Below are 18,741 nucleotides of genomic sequence, written 5' to 3' on the forward strand. Positions count from 1 at the left end.
ATATATATATATATATATATATGTGTGTGTGTGTGTGTCTTACATTGGGATAATATTATTCTTGGTTTTCACAATTATTCAAGAAAAGAAGAAAAAACAATTTTTTCATAAATTTTATTGTATTTTTAGCAAAGTTTTTAATTCACAAATGTAAATTCAAAGAAGAATTCCTTGTTTTGTGAGTTTGAACCTATTTAACTACTTTCAGCGTATTATCTAACTTCAACTTATGTACATGATGTTGCAATAACCCCCGGCTGTTGTTGCTACTTCTACATGGTATTCTGTTTTTTGTGTACTTGTTCCGCCTCGTTCTTCAGTAATAATAATAATAATAAAATCTCTCTTTGCAGCGTCTGTTGAGAGGTCTCTCTAACAGAGGAAGCGCTGTGCGATTCCCCCTGATGTTCAGGAGCGACCGCAGTCCCAGATGTGGTTTCCTTCTTTTCAGAAAATCCCTGAACAGACTGACACAGCAGCCCAGAAACACGAACTTTATCAACTCTATCCTTCAAATGTGACCGTCTTTGGGGAAGGTTGAACAATGAAGTCGCATAAACCCGAGCTGATGGACATGCATGTGTAAGCACATGTGCACCTGGAAACCCTGACAAGCACAAAGCGTTTAGGAATACACACACTCTGCACGCTGGCCAAGTATTTTCCTATTATTTGGAACAGCTGTTGTGCTAAGAATGAGCCAACGTTGGCAGTGGTACTTAATATCCACTTCCTAACCAAATATTACAACATCATTGTTTTATTGTTTAAGGCTGAGCAGACTGGGAGGACTTTTCTCTCACACGCTGTCATGTTGTTTCACCACATAATTTTAACTACATCAGAGATTTTCTGCTCTTGGTGTCTTGAAACCGACCCATTGAACCATTTCCCATTTTGTGACCCCAAACAGTTTATTGGGATTTTACTTGATAGAAACTATGAAGTTTTGTGAAGTGGAGGAAATATTATGCTTGGTTTTCTCTGTTTCTTTACTAAGAGAGTTAAAAGTGCAATATGGATAAGTATTCAGCCTCTCTGAGTCAATGCTTTGGAGAAATACATTTATTGCAGTTACACAGTGGAGAAAGTACTCCTCTGATCGCAGCATGATACTGCCGTTACCGTGTTTCTTATTACAAACAGTGTTTTATGTTTTACTTTGGTCCGATCTGATCAAAGCTTCAATCAAACTTTATTAAGACTTAAATTCAATAACGGCTTTCCTCTTTTCTCATTTGCATAATGACCAGATTCACGGAGTGCACACCCAGAACTAACTAGTTACGTTTACTTGAGTGACTTTTTTTATTTTTTATTCACTTTTAGGAGTATTTCTGCTACGCTGTACTTTTTACTTGTACTTGAGTGATTTTATTTTGAAGCATTTTTACTCTTACTTGACTCAAATTTCTGGATTCTCTTCACAATAATTGAAAAACAAACATGTTTTAACCAAAAATTCACCAGACTCAGACACACACCAGCAGCTTTTGTTAAAGTTTCATAACTTTTATTTTGACAGAAACTGATTTGGAAAATTTTCTTTTGCCTGATTTTGTTATTTTTTTGTTACTTATATGAATTATTGTCATTTTTGTCCTTAAAATACCAAAATTTCCACTTCATTTAATGTTTTGTTCTGTTTGATGATGTAATTTTAAATGTTAAATGGTTAATTTGATCAGTTACTCAGTATTTGAGTAGACTTTTTATCAAATACATTTTTTACTCATACTTGAGTAATTTCTTGGCTACTTTTTACTTTTACTTGATTAAAACTATATTTTAGCATCTCTACTCTTATGTGAGTACAATTTTTGGGTGCTGCCTCCTCTGTCTATGACTAATTGTTATCTTAATTCCCTTCCAGAGCTTTAATCTCTCTTGAAACATCAATTTTTCATTTGAGATGTTCAAACGTTGGGATGAGTTTTTTCTGCTTAAACCTTCCCCACATATTTTTTCCTGACCTTTCTGCTGTATTTCTTCATCTTTGCGATGCTGTTTGTTTTCTACAGAACAGCATCTGGATTTATACTGAGATTAAATTAAACACAGATTAATTCTGTTTGCAATTATGTGATTACTGAAGGAAAATGCTGGACTGGATTTCATGCAAGTGAAGCAGAGAAAGTAAAAAAATAAAAAAGTTCTGTTTTTGTCTTGGCTTGTCGCATTAAATACCAATGAAATACAGCTTGGGTGAAACTGAAGGCCTGGGGACCAAATCTGGCCCGACGAAGCTTTTTATGTGGCCTTCTAGACTCCAGACATCCAATTACATCAATTAGTCCATAGAACTTTTTGCAAATCTGCAAAATTTCAACACAATTCCTACAAAATTCACGTGAAATTCACGCAAAATCAATCGATTATCACATTTTTTCTGATTTTACAACTAATTTTCTTCAAAAATTGTCAAAAACATTGAATTTAAGTCTTTCGTAAAAATTCCTGCAAATATGTATAAATTAGTACAACAAACTCTGTGATTTTGATAGCAAAAAAACACAAAACCAATCACAAAATCCTGAAGGGACTGAAAAAATTTTCAATATCATTTAATTTAAAATTTTTTTTTACTGAGCATATTATAATAAAGCAGCTATTAATTAATATTTCAACAGTTTAATGGGTTTTATTGATACATTCTGGCCCTGTAAGAACTTTCAGATCTGGATACGGACCAAAATAAAAATAAGTTTGACACCGCTGAACTTAAATAAATAAGACCGAGTTATACACTGAAAATCAAAACCCGCCAGTTGAAAAACGATGTGAAAATTGGGCATCCTGTCCTCTTAAGCTGAAATAATTTCTTCCCCTTTTCCTCAGTAATGAAATACAGATGGATGAAACAACAGGGGTCACAGGCATGAAAATAAAGACAAGAGAGCAAAAAAAAAGGAAATCTCATCGTTGTCTTTCCCACAATTCCCACCTGCCGCTGTCCAGCTCTGACCCTGCAAAGCATCCAGACACTCCTAACCCCCTGTACCAGCTGTGTAATGCATTCCTGCTGGATATTTTCTGAAGATTCCCACAATTTGTGCTTATTTTGATGGTTCAAAGGGTCCTGGAGCTGGTTTCTATTAGCATCTATTAAAGGGAAATAACAGGTTTGGATCAAACAGCGTTAAGGAGGAAGAGGATGGGTGAAGAATACACCAGCTGAATAGTATTAGATGTGTAAAAATGTGTGGTAATTGCAGTGGAAACCAAATAAGCACAGTACAAAGCGACTTATAAACTCTGTCTGTGATTAAGCTAGAGAAAATGTTTCCTCTTTCAGATATAATTGCTAAAATGATTTTTGTTAGAAAATTTGAGGAATTTTCCTTTAACTTTCTTGAAATTCAGAAATTTACTTATGTGCTCTTTAGTCAAGTTTCTGGATAAACATGCTTGGTTATAAAAAGATGATGATATTGTGTCATAAATAACATTTTACTTTGTTAGAAAATAATGTTGGTAATACTTTTATCCTGCATACAAATATAACCACGCATCACTTTGCGAAAACGTGTTTGTAAAGGCAAAGTGTTACATAAACAGAAGTCCTGAGACAGGAAACACCTCTGGCAGCGAGTCGTCCATTTTGAACTGTGCGTCAAAGTCGCTTGCAGCAGCTGTTACATAATAAAAACCAGTATTACTGTAAGAGGTGGCTAGAGAGTCACTGAATCAAACAGGAAACTTGAGACTCTGCCCTTCAAGTGCGGGAAATAATATGCGGAATTCCCTTTTCTTCTGCAGAAAATACATCACATCTTCCTGGTTTTCTGGTAAATTATGACAAAGCTGGCAGAAAAGGGAACCTTGACTAGCATTTTGACTAAACCTAAATTTAGTCAATTTTAGCAATGCTAGTCAACAATATTGTTCCTTTGTTCAACCTTTGTGACAACAAACAATGTTGCGACAGGGATGTGCGATATGGCATAAAATTCATATCACAATAAACAGCTCTGGAAAAAATTAAGAGACCACTTAAAATTCTAAATTTTTTAGATTTCACTTTTTTATAAGTAAATGTTTGAGTAAAATGAACCTTATTCTTTTATTCTATGAACTACTGACAACACGTCTCTGAAATTCCAAGCAAAAATTTTATATTTGCAGAAAATGAGAAAAAGTTAAAATAACAAATAAGATGCAGTGCTTTCAGAGCTCAAATAATGCAAACAAAACAAGTTTATATTCATTTAGAACCAACAGTACTAATGTTTTAAGTCAGGAAGAGTTCAGACATCAATATTTGATGGAATAACAACAAGGTTTTCAGTGGGATTGAGTGCAGGGCTCTTCATTTTTTCCATATATTGTGATATAATTTATATAACTTATAAATCCTCAATGTCTGACCGTGACATCTGCTGCGCTCCATCTGAGCATCGCGCTACTACCACGGGAGGTTAAACCTGAGCTAAGTTCAGATAATTTATGTTTTTGAATCTGTCTTTTTAACGAGCTCTTCCTTTACGCTGTTAGCCATGCTGCTTCCCACTTGCTCTGTTTTTTGTTGCCAAACGGTTACATCATCAACAAGCTTTACCATGGTTAGCCGCGGTTACAGATTTCTATCGTTTCCACAGTATATATCGCGCATTCCTAATTGAGAAAAAGCTAAATTGGATTTAAATGCTGCAAAAGTGGGTTTATATTTCCTAGAGTCCCAGCACTCTCTCCACCACAGCCACCTGCCATAATAAGAAACATTTGCCCTGCAGTTCTCTACCACAAGCAGACTTCTTTACCTCTTCTCCTTTTCTGCCAACTGCAAGGTTATGACAACAGTTACTGCAACCGTCTTTTTTATTAGTCATTTATTAGCCTGTGGAGATTTGAGGGCAAAATGCCTCTGACTCCTCTTAAAAAAGCAAAAGAAGTGAACATCTGGACAAGATGGGTGGCCAATCTAAGTTATATAAAGCTGAGATGAGCCAAGAACCAGGAGTCTCCTGCACGGGAGTCCAGATAAGTAAACCTAAAGAATTCCTGCTCCATAATGTGTGATTAGGGCAGGTAGTTAGACAGAAGCCCCATGAAATTAAAATTCCCTGCAGGACTTAAGGAAAATATATCGCTGCAGACGAGCCCATGCATCCAGATGTACGGACCAGATGTCCTAATAGTCAAATAAGAACAGAGACATATAAAGTAATTTGTAAAGAAGGACGTCTTCATTTTTCTTCTTCTTGTTTGACAATCCATTTCGGGGGTTTTTTGGGCGATGCGTCTCAGTCTGTGCAGACTGAGACGCATCGCCACTGAGCAATGAGCCCCCGCTGACCTTGGCTGACCTCTCACCACTCCCATTTTACAGTCTGCTTTACGTGTATGAGGGAAATGCAATAAATGAAAGCAATGCAAGGCTCCACGTTTATAAAAAATATGATTCTCAAAGCTTATTTATGAAATTAAAAGAGTTTTTCCTCTTGGAGGAAGAAGAGTTTCATCGCCAAAAGTTATGACTCAACCTGAAGCAACTTAAAAGTTAAATATTAACAAATGACCTAACTTTGTTCCTTAGGTTCCATAATTGACAAAAAAAAGTGCTTTTATGCTAATTTCATTGAATTGAAAGTAGCCCTATGACTGTGTTAAATTCACAGTTATCTAACAGATTCTACTTTATTCCAGTTAAAATATGTATCTATCAAAAGCAGATCTTTATCTGTTACTGCAGGGAATGACGGTGTTCACCAGGGCTCTGCTTTAGGTTCAGTTTAGTTTGACTTACACACGCTTCATCTGAGCTATATTTTCCACAATATTAGCAAATTTCATGTTTGCATGAATTGTTATGCTGATGACACTCAGTTGTACCTCACTTAGTTTACATTAAACTGATCAGTAACTAATGCTACATTTCCATTGTTACAGTGAAGACACCCAGTTGTACCTATAATTTATTCAATATGTGTCAGATATGAAGCTGGTCCTGAGGATGCAGAGTTGGATGACTTATAATCTTCTTTTTTCAAGCCCAGATCTCTAAATGAAAATACAAATTTAAATGCAAATATCAAATTTTCTTATTTTACCTGTGTTACCATGAGCTACATTTGTTTTGAGAATCACAAAATGTTCTCATTTTTATGGAAGAAAACATATAACAACATTTTTGATTGGAATGAACGTACTTAAATTTAATCAATCTTATACGTTTATTTATTTTATGTTGCCAAGTAATGGTATTTATCAGGTTTAAATATATGTTAAACATAATTTCCAGTTTTTATGACCTGTGTTTTTTTATTTATTGTAATCACATTTAATTTTTGTGTATTTCTTTGGATTTCATCCGTGTTTTAAAACTTCTAAATAAGATTTTACGCCTACAACTTTAAGGTTTTTGTTGTACTATTTGTTTTGTTGAGTTTTGTCAAGTTTCTTTATTAAATGTCCTTTTTAAATCTTTATTGCCTTTTATACATGTGGTTATTGCTTCTCTGCATAACTCAGAAAATTATTTTAAAAAAGCATTCTGATCCTTTCATTTTGTAGAGTTAAGAGTAACATCACAATTTTATGTCCTTCAGCAAACCTGTTACACACATCAGCAGATTGTCCCTTATAAAATGCTGCTCCTCAAAGAAACAATGCCCCCTGCTTCCTTTCTGCCATTGTCTTGTGCATCAGGTTTGAGATATTTAAAAATCATCTCAAGAAGCTACGGGAAGACATTTTTTGTGCTCAGGTAGCGTGTCACATTTCCGTGACCTTTACTAGCCAGAACAATTCCAAGCTGCCTCTTGTCGCTGCATCCGTTTCCTGCGTGCGTCTTTCCCACGCTTTGTGCGTGGACAGTGAAGGAAATCTACTTAAAAACACTGCTAACAAAAGCTTCATATGCTCAAAGTGTGTGTGAGTGGGAGGGAGGCAAAGAGTAAGAATGGGAACAATGTTTCCTTTGTTTGGATGGGTTGTTTATTTGGAAGCCTTAGTGTGTATCGACCTGACACAAGGTGGAGGAACATCCATGTTTTCTGCCCCGTCTCGTTTTGCAGGAGCTGCTCTCAAACAATGAAGCTGGATTCACAAACAGAAAAAAAGAGAGAGGAAAACTTGCAATGTTGTCTTCCTCACTCAGAGATAACAATTCCTGGAATAAACTGTTTTTCCTCAAAAATAAAACAAAGAGCAAAGTCTTGAAAAAAGCTAGGAAAAACAGATTTGTCCATGAAATCACTCTTGTGTTTCCAGAAAGAAGTCTCCCAGTTTACCTGCCAGGTTTAATTGATTTTTACGACCCGTCTTTTTAAGGAATTTCAAAGGGACAATACTGCCTCTGGCGGAAGATGTCAGAACTTCAACATCCAAACAGAAAGTCCTAAAATGTGGGTGCAAGCTGTTTTCTGTATCCATATTTAAAAAATAACCCATAAAAGTTGGACACCATTTATAGGTTACAACCAGCAGTATAAAACGATTCATATTCAGCGCTTCCTTTAAGACTAGAGCCAAAAACAAACAGAATCATTCACAGAAATGAATCAATATTCACGCTACAATTTTTTTCTCCATAGTTGTATTCAATATCTTACCAGCTGTGAGTGATGAGCAGCAGAAGATGACGGCGAGCAGTTTGAAGCAGCTGGAAGAAATCATCCTTCCACCATCAAAAAAATAAACAAAACTTGCGTTTAAAATATTAATTCCCTCTCGGATTTTTTTTTTAGATCCAGATATCTACCAAAAGTCCCCCCTTTGGAGCGCTGTCTGTCGTTTCAAACGCGTCTTTTAAATCTGCAAAGCCTCTCTCAGGTGAACAAGCGCAAAGCTGCGGCGGTTCTGACGTATCCCATGTCCATCCAGGTTTCGCGGAGGAGCTCTCCTGCGCAGCAGCTGGGAAGCCCGACTCCAGAGCCCGCGGTGAGGAGACGGATGGACCGCTGTCAGCAGGGCAGGTGCACCAAAAAGAGTGAGAGGAAAGCCAACATATAATGGTAAATAAAAGTTCAAACAGCTCCCTTTTAGAGCTTCTTTGTGCGCGTAATAAACCAGAAGAAGAATCAATGAGCGACCGGCTTTCATGCGCGCCTTGGATCACTTCTCCTCCCTTTCAGCCTCTGAGCTGCACTTATCCATGCGTGACATCACTTTTGTGGAGAGACAGAGGAAGGACGCAACGTCACAGTCTAAAAAAACTGGACTGAACAAATCGTAGAAAGTGCTTATATACCGTAAAAGATACGTCCCCCCCAAGTGCATTTACGATGTTACCCTCACATAAAACCCAACCTTTAACTTAAACAAGTTTATCCAACTGAGATCTCTTATTTTTGACCAATACAGAAGCAATACTGTACAAGATCACTGAGTGGCAGAGGAGAGTAGAGTACCCAATAATTTAACTCATATAAGAGTAGCGCTATTTCATATTTGTACAAAAATAAAAGTGAAAAGTAAAAAAAATATTTGATGAAAAGGCTTCAACTAGTGAATAATTGATCAAAAATATTAAATTATGCAAAAAATTGTGGTATTTTTAAAGGCCATGGCCTTTAAAAATATGCATTCATATGAGCTAATAACAAAATTGCAAAAGTACAAAACTCAAGCAAAAGAAACATTTTCACACAACAATTTCATTCAATGTAAAATTGATTAATCTAACTCAACTGCAGCTGTGTGTCTAACTGGTGATTTTTTTTTTTATCAAAACAAGTTTTTTATTCACTTTGAAGTTACTCACAGTTGGTTGAGAATCCAGACTCACGTAAGAATAGTGATGCTACATTTCTCCAGCAAAAGTAAGAAGTACAGCACAGTAAAAATACTCATAAAAGCAGGACCGTGCAGAGACCACTAAAGGGTCAGGTGCTCAAAAAAAAAGGGCACATCTAACCACATTTTAGGACAGAATATTAACAAAGCCAAACAGCTTTCAGAGTTTAATAAACAATGATAAATTACAAAATTGTGAGATATACAATCAAAACTAAGGGAAATCTCTACATAGAGCATAACACTATGCATATGTAAAATATTTTATTAGTAATTTCTTTTCATTTCACTAGTGCAACAATTCAGAACTACAATCTGCAGAAGATTTAGTATTTACTTCAGTATTTCATTGTACCACACCAGCACAACCTCAGTTTGAGTTGATGATTGTTTTACACATTCATGTTTTGCTGTATTGAAAATGTTTTAAAGGTTATAAAAAGAAAAAGAGAATCTTTATGCTTTTAGCTTCTGGTCCAGATGTTTTTTGTTCATTTTAATTGAACTGGTTGCTAATTGTCTTCTGCAACAAAAGTTAAATTAATCAGAAAACATGATTAATAACCTTATAGGAGAACCTGGAAAAGAGTAAAATGAACTGGTTTGTTGTAAATAAATGCATTTCTAAAAAACAGATTTTAATTGTGCAGCAGATCAAGACCAAATTTTGATCATTTACTAAGCTGACCTCTGACCTGTGTTAAACAATCAGCCCCCTGTGAGGCTGAGGTTAAAGGTATCATAATGATTTTGTCACTAAAGGAGAAAAATAAACCCCAAACAACTCCTGTGATTTTGATTCAATCAGTCGGCTCAAGCTTTTAGAGTAAACATGGACTGGATTTATTTTTAACTTTGGCAACAGGATACGCTGCTTTTTATATCAAAGTAAATAATCTCCCTTTGTCCAGCGGGACCCTGCAGTGTGTGGATGTGCTGCAGACTGTTTTCTTTTATCACCACAACAATCACTGCAGGTCAGAGTTGGCGACTCTTGAAATAAGAGCATCCTTCCCTTGTATTTTCCGTCCACATCTGGACTCAGCTGCTTTTTGGGGGAGTGGATGGCGAAACACTGGACAAGTGTCTCTGCTCCTCTCTTCTATCACTTCACAAGGACAAAAATGTAAAATGTGACAAGAGAGCATGAGAAACCATTCTCTGAATCTCAGCTATGAATCTTATTTTCTTTCTTTTGGGAACATGTAGTCACAACTGAAGTATTTAGATATCTGCACTTCAGTATTTACAGCACAGATTAATTATTCTTTGACTCATAAAATCCTCTTGAGAAAATCTTGGTGAATAAGAAAGAGAGCATACACAGTTGACTAATCTCTGCATGGTGTATTTAGAGAAGATACAGTCTGTAGTTGTGGTTATGCAAGAATTGAATTCCATTTAATTCACATTTTTTGGTAAATTAACACATAGATGCAACTTTAACTGAAAATTGATTTAAAATTTTAGTAAACCATCAAATTTGTACTTAAACTAATTTCCTCACACATTTTAAGAACTGAGAAACATTCTGAAAATATCCACAAGCAGCATTTTCACCGAGTTTAAATCTTAATGTTTTTGCACAAACAGGCTTCAAATAGTTGTTGGTATGAAAATATGTGAGCAACAGCATCAGATCTTTGCCTTGTTCATGCAAACATTAGTGATGCAGTTTCTTCAGCGTTGGGTTAAAATAAGTTGTTTCAATAGCAGTATGTCATTCTTTAATGCAATGAGCCACATAAAATAAGTGAAACTTACTTATGCAAAGCCTCCAAACCTGCCAGGACCGTCTGAATCAGGGTCGGTACAAACCTTTTTGGGGCCCTAAGAATTTTTTTTTTTTTTGGGGCAGTGAGAGGCCCATACCAACATGTCAATACCAGACTATTTATACTATTTATTATTGCTTAGCTACTCTATGTGTAGCTTAGCTGATTATACCTACCATCATTAGCATCATTGGTAATTAGCATGCATTATACCAGTGCTATTATGACTTTTGATTTTAGCCTTACAGGAGTAACAAAGTAAAAAAAGAAAAAAAGAAAATTTTGTAATGCACAGAGGTATTTAAGTGTGCCATTTTATTTTAACTATTTGAAAGTAACATCAGCTGATAAACGCTAAATTTAATAACTTATATTTCCCCAACAGTGGCAGCAGCCATCAACAGGAAGAGATTAATCATTATTATTTATAGGAAACAATACACAATTTGTTTTTTCCATGCGTATAGCATTCAGTTTGCAATATTCAATGTTATCTGTAATATTTGTATATTTGTCTATCATGTTACTTTGATGCTCTTGGGGGCCCCCTGGTGGCCTGGGGCCCTCAGTGGCTGCTTAGCTCGCACATGCCTTAGGCTGGGCCTGATCTGAATTGTTTTGTTTTCCCTTTTGTTTAAAGCATGTTTTTGTTTAAGAAAACAAGTGAATAAAATAAAAGATGTAGTGATTTTTTTCATTTTAGTCTTTAAAACACCAGACTTTGCAAATAATTTTGCATTTTTGTCTTTCTGATGACATCACTGATAAACAGATGTGGCTAATAACTACGTACATTTACTCAATTACATTTACTTAAGTAAAATTATATTTTTAGGAGTATCTTTACTTCGCTTTACTTGAGCAATATGTTTATAAAGTATCATTACTATTATTTCAGTAAATTTCTGGATACTCTACCCACTTCAAGTCCACTGTAGGAAAAAAAAATAAATGCATGAGATATACACACACTTAGAATTTAAGTCAAAGTGTGACTTCTTGTTTATATACAATCTTTTTTATTTTAATACATTGTAAGTACTTTATTTGCATTATTAGCCATATTAATTTCATAGGTTTGTTTGGTAATTTCTTTGGGAAAAAATATTTATAAAAGTGTTTCTTCTGGCTGAATCTGTTATTTTGTAATCATATTATTTAATTATTAAAACATTTTTCATGTATGTCTTTAAAATTCCAAAATTTATACATAACTTAAATTTTTTTATGTCCTATTACAGTATTTTTAAATATTAAACTAGATGATCTGATCAGTTATTTAAATACTTAACTAGCCTTGTATTGAAATACTTTTTTTACTCTTTACTTTTTACTTTTACTTCTGAATTAGTGCAACTCTTCCTCAAATATAATTTTTGGATACTCTCCCCACCTCTGCTTTTAAATATTAAATCAGGAGTAGAGATCAAACAACCTTTTTATAAAATAAAAGCTACATTTCTTGGATGGCTACTTTTTACTTTTACTTGCGTAAGAATATACTGATGTAGTGCTACTCTTAATTTTTATCCACTCTGGTTTTGTTTTCTGATCATACAAATATAATTTATTCAGTAAGGAAACTGAATCAGTAAATGAACACATTATACTGAATATTTGTTAAAAATGGTTAAGTGTAACTAAATTATCAAGTAACGTAAATAAAAATTATTGTAGAAATTCTAGAATAGACTACATTTTAAAAAAGTACAAACAAACTGGAAAATAATATTTTCAAAGAAAAGTAGAATGAAAAATGAAAACAGCAGACAGATTGTTTAAGCAGAAATAGAGCAACCACTGAAAGAGTTGAGCTTCATGCTGTTTCTGTGTGTTGTTTTATAATCAGGCGTCTCGTAAAAGAGAACGAAGGAGCAACAGATAAGTCTCCTTGTGAACAATTGGTGGAAGTTGCTTGCTGAGCGGGTGGATTTGAAGTGATTTATTTTAAATGGTTCTGTTCAAAGCTCACTATAGGGGACTGACTGGTTCTACACACACAGCATGGATCCTTCCTTTTAGCCCAGATGAACCTGTAGAAATGTTTTTCTCCAGTGGCCCAGTTAAAGCCCCGCAACCAGAACCTCAGCCTTCCAAACAGTTTTACGTTTGGCAGAAGGAGTAAAAATGTACAGCCTGCTATATGAGAGGAACTACTTCTCAGATGATGATAGAGTTATAAATTAGTCATCTTTCACATGAGGGTCAAAGACAGAAGGCTGCCTGAGTCAAAAACTAAAGATTTGTCAAAGTTAGTCAACCATTAAATCCAGCATTGGATAGAATCCAGTTACATTGACTCCAGTAACTTTTTTTTGATTAGATGTACTTTTAGGAGTATTTTTACTACACTGTGCTTTCTACTACTTTTACTTGAGTAATTTTATTATGAAGTATTTCTACTCTAACTTGAGTAAAATGTCTGGATTTTCTTCCCACTGAATGAAGAACAAACATGTTTTAACCAAACATTCAGACACACACCTGCAGTTTTTGTTGAAGTTTCAGAAGTTTTATTTTGAAAGAAACTGATTTGGAAAAAAATTAATACATTTTAAAAAATGCCTGATTATGTTATTTTTTTGTTACTCATATAAATTATTGTCATTCTGGTCTTTAGCACACCAAAATTTCCTATTGATTTTATATTTTGGTCCGTCTGATGGTGTAATTTCTAAATATTAAACGATTGATAATTTGATCACTTACTCTACTTAAGTAGACTGTCTTTCACTCTTGAATAATTTCTTGGGCAGCTAAAAATATGCTGAAGTATTAATACTCTTACCATTTTTGAGTACTCTATTCACCTCTGATTAAATCTGACGTATTGAATGTTTTAGGAGGATTCACTGTAAAAATAATTTACTGGTACTGAAAATATTTAAAATTATTCTATCAAAAGCATTACATAACAAAAATACAGAAATATTTAAACTGGATTTAATCCTTTTTTTGAAAGATAAACCAAATATTTTCCACCCTAACCAAACTTTGATTAATGATTACGCCTGTCTTAAGGGAGTCCGGCCAGCCAGTTTAATTAAAGCTATTCGGCTTTCATCTGTAAATGACTGGAAAAATAATGAACTCCAAATTCACAGCTAGAATTCACAGTGGACACTTCAGATCATATTTATAGACTGCTGAAAATATGAAGAAGTTTTACTGAAGAAAGCCTAACAGATTCTGTCATCATTAAAGTTAGGTTTTATATAAAAAATGCTTAGAATTAAATTGAAATATTAAAAGTTGAATTAATTATGTATCATATAAATCAAGTTTGTCATCTTTCATTAGTGAAATGAGTCAACTTTTAGATTACATTTGATTTTCTTGAGATGCAGCTGTATGGCAGAGCCACATCTTGTAAAGAAAAACTTTAAATGTAAAGAACTCACCAAACGCAATCACTTCAAACCATTTTAAACCATCTGATGGTGTGCTCACCGAATAAGATACTACTGTCAATAAAAGGTTTTGTGCATGTACAGAGCTACACCATGGAAAAAAGCTCGAGGTAATTGCTATAGTAAAACAAGCAGTGAATATCTGGGGTTGTCAATTCCACATAACACTAAATTAATGACACTAATTATGCTCCATTCAGTGTTCTTGGCTTGATTCTAAAAATACAAAATTTCAATTAAGGTCCTAAAGGTCCAAAAATTAATGAAATTGAAAAACAAAAAAGGCAAGTTATTAAAGCGGTTAAGTTGTCATTCTACAAGACGTTTTATCTTTCTAACTGTAGCAGAAGTATGAAAAATCTTTTTATTGTTGTTATCATTTGGCTATATTGGAGTTTCGGAATTCCGAGTGTCTGTGAACGTAACTTTTCTTTCACCCTGATTTTCGCGGCGTTGGCTGTTGTCAGTGAAGCGGAAACAAGAAGCTAACCTGAGGTTTTTCTTTACTCTGAAACATCAAACATGGAGCATTTTGTATCGACTGTGAAAAGTGAGTCATTCACGACTTGACTTATATTAATTGTTATTAACAAACTTTGTAATTGTGTCACTTCCTGTTGCAACAAACCTAGCTTACATGCTAGCAGGACCGTTAGCTAACGGACAAGCTACACTGCGGACAACCAGTTGCTTTGGTCAAAAATTTTATTTAATGTCCACTTGTGCCACTCAGGTTTGTTACTAAATATCTATTCCGATTTTTTTTAGATCTTTAAATACACGAGAGAAGATAATGAACAAAGTATTTGGTTTGGATTTTTATATTTGTAATTAATTTGAATATGTAAAACCCAGTTTGTTGTCCGTGAAACTTTTATGTGATTTATAAAAGCTAAGTAAAGTACCATATTAGTGATTTTAAAATCTTTACCACATTAGAACTGGCCCACGTCAAAGACTGCAATATTTAGGCTTTTCAAACCTGGGTAATTATGGGTGGGTCATAATGAAATAAATATACTGAATCTGGAAAACACATGAGATTAGATAACTTTATTTTCTCAAATCCTCTCTGGTGCTATCCCTACAGACTCTTTTGCCTTTACCCATGTTAAAAATGAAATGTATCTTCATGAAACGTATGTCTTTGCTCTCTTTGTCCTGTTGACTTGTCCTCTTTCTTTTTTATTTGATCAGCTCTCACAGATAACCTGCTGCAGAAACAGATGTCAGATTTTGATGAGGCCATTGAGAAACTCTTCTCTAAAGTGTCTGGATTAGATACTTTGACGAAAATACCGTATTCACAGGTAGATTAGATTGTTGGACATGATTTATAGCCAGTTTTACTAGTTCATGTTGTTCTAGACAAGTAAATGTAAGAAAACAAACTAAATATATAAAGAATACCTTGGAAAATTGGTCATTATTCAGTTGGCAGTGGGAAACTGGTCCATCTTACAGCCAGAGCTACAATCTAACAGTTTAGATGAAAATATATTATATTCTTAGAATGGTTCAACTCAAGCACACACCTAAATTCAATTGATAATCTGTGGCAACACATTAAAATAGCCGTTTGCTTACATAAGGCATCCAATTTGATTTTCAGGTGTTTTGCAAAGAACGATGGCGGCCATTTTGGTCTTTCGATATGAAAAACCGGGTAGAAAAATCTCCAAAAAACTTGCAGTTGCAATTCCACTGAAAACAAGGAGAGTTATTTCTAAATGCCACACTTTTCAGATTTATTTTTCTGAAAACAATAACATTTTCTTTCACCTCACAATTGAACATATAATATTGTTTTCATTTATTAAATAAAATCCCAGTTGAGTTGATACAAATCCATGACACATTTTCGGATTTTAATTTGTAAAAATTTAAATAACCGCACATCTTTTTCCTTCTATTTCTACTCCTACTTTCATATAAAATACAGCTATAACATGGTAAAACCTTAAAATTGTTAATACTTTAACAACCTGAAAGTTTTAACTGCTTTAATACTTATAATGTGACGTTTAATTCAGGACTTTTATCTATATTGTTTAGTTCTGCCTCAGTTGCTTGCATTAACTTTATAAAGAACTATATTTGTCTGAGTTTCATCATTAATTCTCTGTAACTTTTCCAGCTTGAAGAGTGTGCCATCCAGTTGTGGAACTGGTCGGTGACCAAAAACGCCGGTGGTGCTCTGAGTAATGTTCAACAAGCCAAAGGTACGCTTCTAATCTCATGGTCTGCCTAAATGTAAGCTTTAACAGTATTCATGCTGATAAATGTGAAGTTTAGACTCAGAAGGAAGGCTGTGAACAGAATTAGTCCCAGTAATGTTGCATCATATTCAAACATTTCCATCACGCAGTTCGTCATGCCGCATGCAGTCTGCTTTACTGCTGTGAACCTGAGAGTCCAACAGAGGGCGCCATCCGCAAGCAGATCCTGGTGAGCAGCACTGTAGGCCCTCCTCGACCAGCGCTCAGCATTTCATGAGGAGAAGGCCCATTTATCAGTGTCTAATCTTTACAGATGGCCAGCAAAACGGGCAGAACCTGGCTGGACTGCAAAAATCCCCAGATGGCCGATCATTTCTTGAGGCTTGCTGTCAAGGTGAAGAAAAATGAACGCACAGACTCAGAGAGAGAGCTTTAGTCGGTGCAAGTTTAGAGCAAACAGACACATGGTGTTTTTATAAAAAAAATGCTTTGTTTGCTACGTCTCTAGAGCCTGGAAACCCTCTACAGCCAGCTGATGTCCAGAGGCGACGCAGCAGCCGACGTTACTTCCTCCAAGGCGGATGTGGAGAAGGACCTGCTTCGAATTCTGTCATGCCAGGCAGAGTCGGTGAGCGCATGTGATGTTCGACACCTTCGATGTGAATATTTGTTCTTGTGATTTTTGGCAGCTCAGCAAGTGCTGTTCTGACAGACTTGCAGTGTGAAGTGTGAGACAGCTAAAATGTGAACTGAGAAACAATGAGAGGGGGAAATCTTTAATATCTGACAGGGAATAGTGAAAGTTCAAGTCTGACCTCGGTTGCAGGCCGTATCCCAAGGGAATAGCGGAGAAGCCACGGTCTACATGCAGCGATGTAAAGACATGCTGCAGCGGATACCGAAAGATGTAAAACAATCCCTTCGTTTGCACATTTACAACTCTATTTATTGATTTGTCACATTCACTGTGCATATTGTTGCTGAAAGTGAGGGGGAAGCTAACTGTGAACTCACTCTCTGAACACAGACGGCGTACCTCTCCCTCATGTGCTACAACTTTGGTGTAGACACCTATAATCTGAGGAAGTTTGAGGACAGCACTTTCTGGTTGAGGTAAATATGATATTAAATGTTTATTGTTAAAAACAGAGCAGGGGGAAGCAGTAACTCTTATTTTTCAGCCAAAGCTACGACATCGGTAAAACGAGTGCGAAGTACGGTCCTGGCCCAGACGTTCTGGTGAGACTGAAGTTCAGAGTTCAGGAAAATCACTGGAAATGGTTACAGATTTAAACTTTTTTTTCTCACAATAGGCCAAAGATTTGCGTCTGCTTGCTACAGTTTATCTTGAGTGGGACTGTCAGAGGTTTCAGGAGAAGGCGCTCGATGCCGTCATCTTAGCCAACAAGGTAAGACACGAGACTGTGATTTAGAGGACAGTCATGCTTTGTGTTTGATTGTCTCTGTATGAATTCGGCAGGAGTGTGTGAGCACATCTGGGCTGTATTTAAAGATAAGAATCCTCCTGAGATCCGAGGCCCCAGACAATTACATCAGAGCAGGTTAGTTAATAACGGCTCAATGAATTATTTATACAGAATATCATTAACATTGGACAGTGAGGCGTCGCTACCTGAACATTCAGGGATTCTTTGAAACTACTGGGAGGTTCAAGATGGAGGGAGATAAGACTTCTTTTGTATTTTTCACTTACATTTAAGCTACAGCGACGTAATTCAATTGAATTTAATCTGGTAGATAATTACAAAGTGGTACATAACGGTGGTGGAAGGAAAACGTAACATTTAAAACGCAAGTGGAAATACCAAAATGTGAACTAAAGAAAAACATCTTTAAGTTCAAAACTTTTTATCCAAAAGACTTGTAGAGTTTTCATTTTATTTTCATTGTTGATGCACATCTCAATGATCAAATTTTTATTTCTAAAAACAAATTCTAAACCATGTATAATTTGCATCAATCTCTTGTGATGATCAAACCCCAATAAAATCTGATGGTGTTTGTGGTTTTATTGTTACAAAATGTGAAAAAGGTTCTGCAGATGACTTTGAGATTCACATTTTAAAATGTTTTGCAAATGTTTTTCCAGGACTTGATGAGTTGCTGGAATCACAAGTTCCTCTTGAAGTCTGTCTGAGCGCAGTGAAACTTCTCATGTCTGAAGACAGGTTAGAAAACAAAGTCTTGATTTGTTTTCCACCTTTTCTTACACACAACAATAAATCACCCGAACCCTCCTGTCCAGCCTAAAGTGGGATGTTTTTGTGATTATTGTAGAGAAATGCTGGCGTTTGACTATCTGAAGCGTGTGTGTCAGCACTTTGGCTCGTCCCCCGACCTGGGTGCTGCTCTTGTGCTGCACGTTGAGCTGCTGCTGCAGAGAAACAAAGAGCTGCTGGCCAAACAGAAGATAGAAGACATCATCACTGGTACTGTTGCAATCAGATTATGTTTAATTATTGCAAGTGTGCTGCAGTTTTCTATGCAGGTCCTTAAAATTGGTAATAAAGAGCCTTCTAGCAATTGATTAAAAGCCTAAATTTGGAAAACATTTACAGTTGAAACCAGATGTTTTCATGT

General features: G+C 35.5%; 2 protein-coding genes across 5 annotated transcripts in view; one reads left to right on the forward strand and one right to left on the reverse strand.

The window, feature by feature from the left end:
- The window catches only part of kdrl (kinase insert domain receptor like), a 62,058-nt gene extending 53,981 nt beyond the window's left edge, over window positions 1-8,077 (reverse strand). The window contains exon 1 of one of the 2 annotated variants that reach the window (XM_008420783.2): window positions 7,554-7,617. In XM_008420783.2, coding sequence (XP_008419005.1) covers window positions 7,554-7,617 — 64 coding nt within the window. Of the gene's footprint in view, window positions 1-7,553 lie in introns of both variants that reach the window. The other variant, XM_008420784.2, reaches the window with a different exon arrangement.
- A 6,288-nt stretch (window positions 8,078-14,365) lies between these two features.
- Window positions 14,366-18,741, forward strand: part of tex11 (testis expressed 11) — a 26,526-nt gene continuing 22,150 nt past the window's right edge. For 2 of the 3 annotated variants that reach the window (XR_534691.2, XM_008420766.2), the window contains exons 1-13: window positions 14,366-14,471; window positions 15,119-15,231; window positions 16,059-16,143; window positions 16,290-16,369; window positions 16,454-16,534; window positions 16,649-16,768; window positions 16,967-17,047; window positions 17,168-17,253; window positions 17,322-17,379; window positions 17,454-17,549; window positions 17,621-17,702; window positions 18,251-18,329; window positions 18,439-18,590. Coding sequence is in view for 2 of the 3 variants with exons in the window: in XM_008420766.2 (XP_008418988.1) it covers window positions 14,444-14,471; window positions 15,119-15,231; window positions 16,059-16,143; window positions 16,290-16,369; window positions 16,454-16,534; window positions 16,649-16,768; window positions 16,967-17,047; window positions 17,168-17,253; window positions 17,322-17,379; window positions 17,454-17,549; window positions 17,621-17,702; window positions 18,251-18,329; window positions 18,439-18,590 (1,141 nt within the window). In the remaining variant the exon portion in view is untranslated. Of the gene's footprint in view, window positions 14,472-14,588; window positions 14,655-15,118; window positions 15,232-16,058; window positions 16,144-16,289; window positions 16,370-16,453; window positions 16,535-16,648; window positions 16,769-16,966; window positions 17,048-17,167; window positions 17,254-17,321; window positions 17,380-17,453; window positions 17,550-17,620; window positions 17,703-18,250; window positions 18,330-18,438; window positions 18,591-18,741 lie in introns of those variants that run through there. The other variant, XM_017307100.1, reaches the window with a different exon arrangement.

This window comes from Poecilia reticulata, linkage group LG10, assembly GCF_000633615.1.
Source record: "Poecilia reticulata strain Guanapo linkage group LG10, Guppy_female_1.0+MT, whole genome shotgun sequence".
Lineage (NCBI taxonomy): Eukaryota > Metazoa > Chordata > Actinopteri > Cyprinodontiformes > Poeciliidae > Poecilia > Poecilia reticulata.